Source organism: Sceloporus occidentalis, unplaced genomic scaffold (genome assembly GCF_023333645.1).
Source record: "Sceloporus occidentalis isolate IW3139 unplaced genomic scaffold, rSceOcc1.0.p SCAF_23, whole genome shotgun sequence".
Lineage (NCBI taxonomy): Eukaryota > Metazoa > Chordata > Lepidosauria > Squamata > Phrynosomatidae > Sceloporus > Sceloporus occidentalis.
Genome location: NW_028317003.1, coordinates 6,060,663 through 6,072,254, shown reverse-complemented (window position 1 = coordinate 6,072,254; position 11,592 = coordinate 6,060,663). Strand labels below are relative to the sequence as shown.

Sequence of the window (11,592 nt, the reverse complement as noted above, 5' to 3'; positions counted from 1 at the left end):
GCTACTGTCTTTGGTAGAGGTAGATGGGATCTCATGAATAAAGTTAAAACAATAATGGTATACTAAATAAAAATAACACAGGTTAATGAATCTAGGGGAATATTAGCTATTGCGCAACCATTTAAGTAAAATTATTTTACAGCCTGTAATTTCAAGTGTGAATTTTTATGTATGATTGCCATAATTCCTAAATTATGAAACCAGCATTTTCCTGCCATCAACCCCCAAGCACCCCTTGATGCTTTCTTTTGATGATCATGAAAATGTCTTGGGACAGCGCCTCTTGGTTGAGTCCCAGAGGTGTGTCACCCCAACTTAAAATGTTAAGAAACATCATTAAAACACAATTGAACCCGGGTCGTCTCTTTGTTAAATTTTGGTGTTCAGAGTGTGCGTCACGCATCATATATACAGTATATAATACCCCGTGGCCCCTTCCCTTACATTTTTAACCCTTTTAAGGTGTAGATAAATTTCATTACCTTTTCCTCTTATCGCGTGATGGAGTAGTCTCAATCCATTTTAAAAATTGCCATGTCAGGCTTGAGTTGCAAATTGTAGATATCCCCCTTCTTAAGAATTGCTAGAATCCTCCGCCAGAAAAGCTTTAAATGTGGACACGACCATGATCCATGCATGATATCAGCATTCGCATTGTGTATAAAAGTGTCAAGGTCATTGTTCCAGTCCAGCTGTGTGAAGCGTTCTATTATTGAACTCACGTAACTTTGAGGCTGCAAATAGGCGAACCATGGCATGGCAACATTCGGATAGGACTCCACGCCCTGGGAACTCTACTTGACAGCTCGACCAGCAAAATCGATCAAGTGTGTTATTTTCCTACTCCCCTTAGGCTCCCAGTCTCAAAATATACGATCTGGGGTGCTGTGTTGGAAATAAGGATTATTGAGGAATGTAAGGTGGGTGAGTATTACCAGTGCAGTCCTTTATTTTTTTATATTAACTCCGTTTATTGAAAACAGTCCATGCAGAATTCCTAGTACAACACGGGTGTACAGCGAGTAGGCAGGCAAGATATCATACCACTGTTCAACGATAGTCACAGATGACAGTGGGAAAATACGATCTACAAAGTAGGCCTGTAAAGCGTGGTATGTCAAATGATGTACAAATAGACATAATGTATCACAATAAGAACAGCCTAATAGATCCCCTTGTGGCGCGTTATGGAAGGAGCATGGAAGACCGCATGGTAACATAGTCATAAAAAGGATAAGAAACACAAAATCAAACATAAAGACGTGTGCCGCAACCCCTCCTAATTATCATAAGATCCATAAAAGAAGTAGAGTGTGTCCCATACATGCAAAAGCACGGTGTCAGTGGGCTATAGTCCGATCCGGACAAGGGGCGTATTGGTCGAAGTGACGGCATGAGCTAGGGCACAGGATTCAAAAGGTCGGGGAGGAAGTCAACTCCTTCCACCAAAACCAACGACGCTCGTACAGAGGACCCTTGCCCCGTGAGGTCCAAACCAAGTCCTCCATGTGGGAGATAAATTGCATTCTCTTAAGCCAGGCCTGTATTGGCGGAATACATGATTGTCTCCAGAAGCGTGGGATGACCGCCTTCGCAGCGCTGAGGACATGGTAAGTCACCGAGTTTTTATAACGACTAAAGGGAATGTCACTGTAGTGCAGTAGGGCAGCAGCCGCAGTCAGTGTGTAGTTCGGGTCGCCCACCTCTCTAAGGACCCGCTCAATGGAGGCCCAAAAGGGGGCAACCATGGGGCAGGACCACCAGATATGGAGATAGGTACCACGGCCCGCTGCACAGCGCCAACAAACATCAGGGACCTGTGGCAGGAAGCGGTGCAGGTCATGTGGGACACTGTACCATCTGACCAATAGCTTGTAGGAGGCTTCTTGGAGCCTACTTGCTAATGCCCCCTTATGTATCGATTTAATAATGGCATCCCAGATCTCATCAGTAAAAACATCGGGGAGATTGCTTTCCCACATGGCTAAATAATAGGGCTTGGAGACAGAGCACAGGGACAGCAAGAGGGAATATATCTGGGACATGAGGTGGGCAGGTTCACGGTTAGACGAACACATCGATTCAAATTCCGTCAAAGGTCTTTGAGACTTGGCATCACGGGATTGGGAGGACACACAGTGGGTAAATTGTGCATAAAAAAAGGAGTCCCGGAACTGAGGGGTCGTGGAGCCCAACAGGTGAGCCAGAGGTTGAAGTATGCCAGAAGTGGAGACATGGTGCATTTGCAAGGCGCCAGTAGGGAGGGGGGAAGTTTAGCTGCAATACTAGATCTACAGCCCGGTTGGAATTCAGGATTATCTGACAAGGGGAGTAAAGGGGAAGGAGAAGAGGTCAGAAGCCCCTTAGACATATATTTCCGAAGAATCCTGAGTGTCGGGGTTATAGTAAGGTGTTTCACAGGGCCTGTGAGAGTCTGGCAACCAGGGGAAAACATGAATAGGCTGAAAAAGGTGGGCCTCTTCCATCGTAACCCACTGCCTGGGAGCACGCACTGACCACTCCACCACCCTACGCAAGTGCACAGCATGGTAATAGAGTTCCTTATCAGGGATCCCCAAGCCCCTCTTCAACTTAGGACGTGTGAGGTGAGTAAATGCCAGCCAGGGGTGGCCAGAAGCCCATATGTACGAGAAAACACGATGGCATCTACGAAAAAACGACCAAGGGAGAAAGATAGGAAGGGTTTGGAAGAGGTACAGGAACCTCGGTAGGATATTCATCTTTATAACCGAGACCTTCCCAAACCAGGATATATGGGGGTATGCCCATTTGTGCAAGTCCCCTGTGACCCGATTGAGAAGGGGTAAGAAATTTTAATCAAAAAGCAGTGCAGGGTCTCCTGGGATCTTTAAAACCAGGTACTTAAGTGAGGTCTCACACCAATGGAATGGGAAGCTCGCTATCAGGATCTGTTTAGTCTGGGACGCCAAATTTATCCCAAGTATCTCAGATTTGTCCATGTTTATTTTATAGTTAGAGAGGCGTCTGAATATGTCTAGTTCCTCAATAACATGTGGCAGAGATGTTACCGGGTCTGTGAGGACAGAGCATGTCATCGGCAAATAGGGACAGTTTATGTTCCCTGCCGGCTAGGGAGAAGCCTTTAATAGTAGAGTTGTGGCGGATAACATTAGCCAATGGCTCCATGCCTAGTATAAACAGAAGGGGAGACAAGGGACAACCCTGTCTCGTGCCATTCGACAGGGTGACCGGCTGGGACAGATAACCGTTCACAGATATCTTAGCTATCGGGTTGTGGTATAGAGTTTCTATCCAGTCTCTGAACAGTGGGCCCAAGCCCAGATGTCACAGTACCTGAAATAGATATGGCCATGCCACCCTGTGGAAGGCTTTCTCGGCGTCGGTGCACACCAAAGCCAATGGGATATTCCCACTCTGGGCATGTTCGAGTATATTAAGCACCCTAATCGTGTTGTCACGTGCCCCCCCCCGGGACAAAGCCAACCTGGTCAAGATGGATAAGGGATGGAATCAGTGGCTTAAGGGGGGTAGCCACAAGTTTGACGTCCGTATTCAACAGGGAGATAGGACGGTAGTTGCCACATTGATCCTTACTCTTGTCTGGCTTTGGTATAACCGTGATATGGGCAGTACTAGTATGTGGGTCAAATCGGTCCCCCCTAGCGAGGCCATTGAACAAGGTGAACAGATGAGGGCCCAGAACAGAGGCAAATTTTAGGTAATAAGGCTTAGTGAACCCATCGGGGCCAGGGCACTTGCCGTTAGGTAAGGTTTTAATTGCATCCAGTACTTCATTCAGAGTGATAGGGGCCTCCAGGAGTGCAGAGTCAGTGCGTGATATTCGGGATGTCAAATGTTTATCTAAATAGTCCTGTATGGACGGGTGCAGGGGTGGCCGGGGTCCTGAGGCGGGAGGCAAGTTGCACAAAGAGGTATAATAATTATGGAAGCATGAAGCAATCTCAGGGGTAGTAGAGTGGGCTTTACCCTTGTTGTCCCTTATCGTAGAAACGATAGCTTTCCAGCTTACCAGCTTTATCACCGAATTCATAAAAACAGCTACGGGTTCAGAGGAACTGTCTTTTAATCTGTTTATTCGTAAGGGACGCCAGTCTGTCCCTCAAGACCACCAGTTCAGACAAGACCTGGGGGGACAGAGTTAGTTTATGCAACTTTTCAAGATCCGCAATTTGTGCCGTCAGGGCCAAAATTTCCCCCAGGGCTAGTATCTCGAGGTTGGCACCCATTTTAATGAGATGGCCTCAAATAACCGACTTGTGGGCCTCCCAAACAGTGGGGAATGGGGCCGAGGGCGAAATAATTCTTCTCTACGCAGAACATAGACATGGGCAGGAGCAGACAGCAAGGATTCGTTAAGCCTTCAATTCCAGGATTTAGGAGGGAGAAATGTCCCATGGACCGGGGAATGGTCGCCAAGAATTGAGGTACCAATACTGGAAGAGTGAAGAATAGGTAGATGATAGGGAGAGAGAAAGATCGAGTCTATCCTAGTGTAACGGGCATGAGGTGGGGAAAAGAATGTGTAGTCCCTAGTGGAGGGGTGCTGAATCCGCCGAGCATCCGCCAATTGCAGAGTATGTAAGGCACGCTTAACCCTGGCTATGCGCGAGTATGTGACAGGCCAGAGGAACTATCGAGTTTGGGGTCCAGGACCATATTGAAATCTCCCAGGGCTGTGATTCCTTCCTGAAAAAAGTAGACACAAGGAATGAGGTTTGGTTACGGTTCGGTGCATATATACAGGCCAAAGTGATCTTGGAAGAGGCGAGAAATTCCTTTACAAAAATATATCCGTCCTCCTCGTCGCTCCCGGTGTCCAGAAGGCAGGGACTTGTGCAAGAAAATTGCCACTCCCTTCGTTTTGGACTCAGAAGAGCATGAAAAATAGGTATAGGGGTAGTGTTTAGATGAGCAGCGAGGAGCACAGCCTGTTTTAAAATGTGTTTCCTGTAAAAATGCGATTTTAGTGTTGGTGGACCGTAAAAAAACGAAACAGCTTAGAGCGCTGTTCAGGTTTATTGAGCCCCCTGACATTTAAAGAGGTTAGTTTAACAGTGTTGGAGTGCACAACGAGACACCTGGAGAGACCAGCAGAGTGGAGACGGGGCGGCACACATCGAAACAATATAGAACAGAATGCAAAACATAAAAAATGAACAGTCCCACATAACCTGTCTAAGCCTAGTTCAGGGAGAAACGTTAGGAACAGGAGAGCCATCATTCCCGACATAAGGGATATGCCTAACACCTAGGACACAAAGGACCCGGGCGGCCGGCTCAGGGGGTGTAAGCTTAAAAACAGTGTATAACTCAAAAAGAAAACGTGTGGTGTGTAAAAAAAAGTGTGGAATGAAAAAGAAAAACAAAGAGAAAGATGGGCCAGAGACCCACCGCAATGGTAAGTAAGTTCGACCTTACAGGTAGAGGTTAAGTAACCAAAAAGAGGCATCAAGTTAAGGGCATACATGTTATGTAGGAAAGAGGTCGGTAGTGTAAACATGCTAGAGTGTATCCGACTGCTTTGGGTTATACCCAAAGAAAACGGACAAGAGCAGAGCAGAGGCGCTTTGACAATTATAGAGCCTGGCTACCTTGAACAGTGGTGGTAGAGCAGGAACCAAAAAGGCACTTAGATGACTGGTAACTGGAAGAGCGTGATATCAGGGACATTTGTAGGGCATATATTGAGAAAAGGGCAGGGCATATATGAAAAGTAAGAGCCCTTTCAAAGCAGTAGGAGGCTCCAGGTATCCGAGTGGGGAGTGTAAGTGTGTAGTGTACATGGAGCAGGTGAGCACAATGAACATAAAAACATAAAGGAAAAAGTCTCACGGCATAACAGCGACCGGTATTGTGGACTGGCGAGAACGAAGGCTTGGTGAGCGTCATGTCGTATCCACGAAGCAGCAGACGTGGTCCCGCATAGATGTACAGCATGACGGTGCGGCAACAAAAAAATGTAGAACGGTCACCCGGAAGGTGGGAGAGGCCATCCTTCTGGGTTGTGGAGACAGGGCCGCGAAAATAAAAAGAAAAGGTGTCGATAGAAGAAGGAAAATAGTTCTCTTCGATAGCCGGTTCAACGTTTGCTGCTCAGCTTGGTAGCTGGGGCAGTCATATGTGAAGAAAGTATCCCAGTCTTGAGTAGTGGTGCAGGAGGTGCAGGGACAAGAGGGAGCATTCATGTCTAAAATTGAAATCCCAGCCTGGTACGCGTGTCAAGTGGTATTCGTTGTGCGTGTAATCTCAGCTCCGGTGCGGCGTAGTAAAGGAGGGCAATCAGGTGGCGGCCCTAGATTTTCGGGGCCTTTGAGGCTTGGGGACCCAATCCTTCCCAGGTTGCGTCAATTTGGAGGGCAGGGTACACGAGTACTCCCAATCCGGTACCAAAATGGTCGGGAGGCCTAGTTTGGCTAGAACTGCAGACACATCTTCAGCGTGTCGGATAATAAGGCGATCAGACACCTTCCGCACCATAAGGGAAAAGGGGAATCCCCACTGGTACGGGATCATAGCGTCCCTTAAAGCCGAGGTAACAGGACGGACCATCCTTCGATATTGTAAGGTGACGGGGGACAGGTCAGGAAAGATCTGAACGGGATGGCCCTCGCAGCCTAGCGCACTAACCTTACGACACGCCGACAATATGGCCTCCTTTAGCGGGAAATCGTGAACGCAGCAAACAATATCACGTGGCGGTTGGTCGTCCGATGGTCAGGGTGGCAAGGCACAGTGTGCCCGATCCAATTTAAGTTCCATATCTTCTGGCCTGGACAAAAGCCTATTAAATAAAGAACGGACAGTGGGAGCCACTTCCGTAGGCAAGATAGATTCAGGTAGGCCCCGGATCCGCAGATTAGATCTCCTGCTACGATTGTCCACGTCTTCCACTTTTTGTAATAAAGAGGAGATAGTATTGGCTTGTAGTTTCAGTTGGTCAGAGAGTGCGTCAACCGCCAACCATGTATCGGAGTTGTCTTGCTCCAGGGCCGCCACCTGCTCGCCCATCTGGTGTAGATCGTGTTTAATGTCCGAGAGGTCCGCTCGTATAGGAGCGTGGGTTTCATTGATAATGGTGACAAGGTCGTCCTTCGTCGGCAAATTTTTAAGAGACATCCGCCAGTGTGTATCATCTTGATCCGGAGCCCGTAGGCTCGTGGTCGCCTGGTTCTCTTCCGACGGGTCTTCTGAAAGCATGCTTCTCGGGCTTCCAGGCGGTGAGGTCCTCATCATGGAGTCTCGAGAGTCAGCATGCGTGATATTCTGGAAAAACGTCTTTACCGAGGTCGATAACGATTTCTCCTTGACCTGAGAGGTCTTGGGGGTAGCATGGGGTTTGGTTGTCTTGCCCATGTTTGTGTTTAAGTTCGATTGTAGAGGAATTTGTGCGGTGGGTCTGCATAGCACATTGCTCAAGCGTCCATCTTGGTGAGCTGCAAACCACGCCCCCCGTGCAGTCTTATTCTTACTAGTTTCCATTTTTTTGTTATTATTGAGTATATGATGTCTCTAATGTAATGTGGTAGCCCCACAAAGAAATATTTAAAGGGACAGTTTCCTTGTCAAAAGGGCACCTTCTAGTTATTAAAAAGATTAATGAGGTCTAAAAAGATGCCATTAGTTGTCTAATCATACCTCAAAATTCTCTGGAAAAGCAGTGAACAAAACAATAAAATAAAAAATAAATAAAAAGTGTACAAAAAAGCTGCTTTGACCAACTTAAAACTATTTAAAGAGGGATGTGAAGAGTGAGTGTGACCTTTAATAAAAAATAAAAATAAATAAATTGTTCCTTAAGTTTAAAAAAACATGTAAATCAGCTTTTGTCCAGGAACAAGTCCCCAACAAACGTTAGGCAATGCATTTCTTTATTATGTTTATTGGAATATTCATTCATCACTGAATTATTCATAAAATACACAGGAAATAAACATTCACATACATTTTGCCCAAAACTACATGATTATGTACAGGTGTTGAAACCCAACACTCTTAATTTACTCATCAAAATGACATGACATGTAATGGAACGAGGCTCTCTTAATAGTATATATATATATTTTTTTAGAATACATGATATTTTCCAGGTATGTGCAAAGGAGATAAACTGGTGAAAGCATGCAAGATAGCACAGAATGTTGCTAACCATGATAAATACATCCCCTTCAAGGACAAGACTTATATGAAAGTGATTTTCAAGAACTAGACCTTAAAACGTTTGTGTTCTGCCAAGAAATACTTTGTGGCTACATTATCCTTCAATAATTGCTATTTAAATGCATTTTTTTAGCCAATTTACTTTGTTAATGAATGACTCTCTATTCCGACGAGTCTGGGCGTTGGTTCTTTTCATTTAGGCAATAATGTCACTCTAAAAATTATTTATGTACTTTAAAATGATTTTGGTAAAATGTTCACTTCTATAAATATAGTGACAGTGATTAAACAGGGTGGTCAAATCTGGTAATTTGTACTGTATTTATATTGAGACAAACTGTATTCTGAATTTCAAATTCATACATCAATCTGTTAAAAATAATCAGTTCTTAAAGAACAGTTTAGGAACCATGTAAAAAAAAGAAAAGAAATTCTTATATATCCCTTCACTATGTACATTTTGTCTAAAATTACCACCGTATAATAAAAGGCAACTATGTAAGCTGTTTTTTGTTTTTTTGTTTTTATTTCTACAGACCGATATAGAGCGTACAGACACAATAAATAGGATACACGTGTTCAGTGGCCGTATTGTAAAGAGCCTTTGGCCAAATCAGATATATTTACAGGTATAGGAGACAGTGGTAACAGTAAAAAATAAAATAAAATTTAAAAAAGTCCCCTATCTTCTACGGTATGTAATAAAAACCACTGAAAATTACATTTGCTCTGATCCTAATCTACGCTTCAGACAATATTGTATAGGATGTAGGCTATAGGTCTTGAGTGGCATGCATTATTAAAAATATTTTATTAAACTAGATTGGCTTTGGTGATTATATATTTTTTGAAAATCCCTTCTCACCTTAGTTGAGATACCTTTGGTTTGGCTTATAGTGTGTCACAAAATTTCAGTAAGGGTTAAAATTAGTTTTCTTGAAATACAGACTTAAAAATGCAAGTTCAGACTTAGATTTATAAACAAAGCCTGCTATACGGTAGGAGAGAACACTATTACATTACACCAGGAAGATTAAACGCCTTGAGTTTGTTGATTAAGTGGTTGTCCTTCTTTGCCATTTCCAGGGGGTTTCTTTTCATTAGAGTTGCTCTTGTGGTACCACATAAACCCAAACTCCACAATAAATGCTATAGTTGCAAAAAAACCAAAGGTCTGGAAGAAAAAGCAGACATATATATAATGGTAAATTTAAACATTTTCTCACCTTCTTGAGCTTGACGAATCCCAGAAGCCAACAAGTGATGGCTCCCAAAATTATTATTGTTTTTGAGATTTTTCTCTCAACAAAAGGCATTAACCCCTATCTGCTTTTTTTTTTTTCAAACTGATTTTTAGTAAGTTTTTTTTACGGTATTAGTGATATACAGAGGGAGTCTTAGATAACAAATGACACTAAGGTTTGCTGCTTCTTCTACTTGTTTCATGTAATAGGTAATCAAATATGCAAGCTTTAGGAGTGAAAAGGTTATTATCACATTTTAATGTAGAACAAAGTCAGTGAAAATGCTTCCAAGTGGCCATTTGGTTAAATAATTATTTATTATGCAGGGCCAGCCGCAGCCTTCTTGGAATAGTCATTTGCCATGGTTGGCCCTTTATGACAAGTTAGTGTCCCACTGACGAAAAACGGTAAGGGGTCCAAGCAAAACAGAACAATACTTACCACAGACACCTTTGGCAGAGTTTCAATGTCCATTGTAGCCGCAAATGCAATCGAAACAATCAAAAATAAAATACCAACTCCCAGTGTCAACCAGAGATCCTGCAAAAAGAGACAAATTGTTCATTGTTATGCTCAACATTTTCCTCTAGGTGGCGCTGTTTAAACACCAATACAATAAGTGCCAGCTGTATGGTACAACTGGCTCAAAGATTTCCATGGAGAAACATGGAGAGGGTTGTCTGTAATAGTACTGTGTTTATCCAAATACTATGTATTCATTTTTGTTCAGGATGGTGTAAACGTACTATTTGGGGATTTGTAGGAAATGCATGCATTTCTAAAAGTATGATCATGTACTCAATGTTTGAATATAGTTTGCATACTTTGCTTCTGGTCCATGAATGTCCAGTTTTTGGGACCTGGAGGTCCCTTATATGTTTAGGGTAATATAGATTGTAAGCTCGTTTGAGCAGGGCCCTCCTCACCTGTTGCCAATTTGTTATATTACATGCTACTCGTTATTTCCTGTCTACCCATTGTGCAGCGCTATGGAATTTGATGGCGGTATATAAAACAATAAATAATAATAATAATAAATTGTGGAAGATATAGTTAAACAATAGCTTCAGGGCTACCTGTCGATTGCCTGTTGAGGTGGTGGATTCATTATATATGGGTCATGCATGTTAGTTCGGGCTACCACATCCATATGGAACCAAACAGATAAAGATATGTGTTCTGTACATGTGCTCAACACTCTACTGCTCTGGATATTCAGATATACTTACAATTTTGCGATAATGTTCATCGTTCACCTTTTTCTTCAAAGGAGTTAGATATACAATGATTTGAAAAATGGTCAAAATTGTGGCACTACAGCTCACAAATTCAAAGAAGTAGAGGCCGATGCAATTTTTACAATGCTTGATGAGTTCCTCACATAGGAAGGCCACAAAGGAGAACAGCTGAGGAAATAAAATAAGAATGAAGTCAGTTCCCTAAAGGTAGTGGGGTTTACATATAATATGCAATGTATTTTATATGCACACATCTCAAATGTCCCTCAAAGCCCTCTTTTCTCCCCTGATGTCCCTCTCTTCTATTATCTCCAAATGTTATGCTTATCTTAGTGTTCTAAAGCTCTAAAAGTGACATGTGTATAGAAACATCACAAAATGTGTTTAACGGGGGCGTGGCCGACCGGGCTCCGAAATGGTTGTGCAGTGATTCTGCTCCTCCACAACGCCCTGTTTTAAGCACTTAAAATCAGCGTTTTACCTGACAATACGACGCTTTCCAGGCACGATTATCTGTGGGCATGCCAGGAGGTGTCCGCAAACTCGCTAAGAAAGTGGTGCCGGACATTTTCCAGAAAAAGCCAACTTACCTCGACACTCCCGCGCTTTCTCCAATGGCGACCCAAGGCCAAAATTCTGATGGCGATGCTGTCTCCTGCACGAGACGTGACATAGACGAAATCAAGGACCTCGTCCTTTCTGTGAAACGTGACCTGATGGAGCACATCAGGGACGAACTCCGCGATTTGAAGAAAGACATAACGGATATAGGCACACGTACAGATCACCTTGAGAGGGCCCAGACCTCTATGCAACGTGACAAGAGGTCAATGGGGGCTGACATTGCTGCGCTGCGTCAAGAGGTGCAAGACCTACAGGAGGCCCATGAATCGGGTACGAGGCATCCCTGAATCGTTTCAAGATGTTGA

The 11,592-nt window shown here is 43.7% G+C and overlaps 1 protein-coding gene across 1 annotated transcript; it reads right to left on the bottom strand.

Annotated features, from left to right (window-relative positions):
- Nucleotides 1–9,214: 9,214 nt before the first annotated feature.
- LOC149300745 (CKLF-like MARVEL transmembrane domain-containing protein 6) lies at nt 9,215–11,186 on the bottom strand. Its single transcript, XM_089484786.1, has 4 exons — nt 11,145–11,186; nt 10,655–10,831; nt 9,867–9,965; nt 9,215–9,355 (listed from the first exon to the last, which is right to left on the bottom strand). Exons 1-4 carry the CDS (start codon nt 11,184–11,186, stop codon nt 9,215–9,217), a joined length of 459 nt encoding a protein of 152 aa, XP_089340912.1.
- Nucleotides 11,187–11,592: the final 406 nt, after the last annotated feature.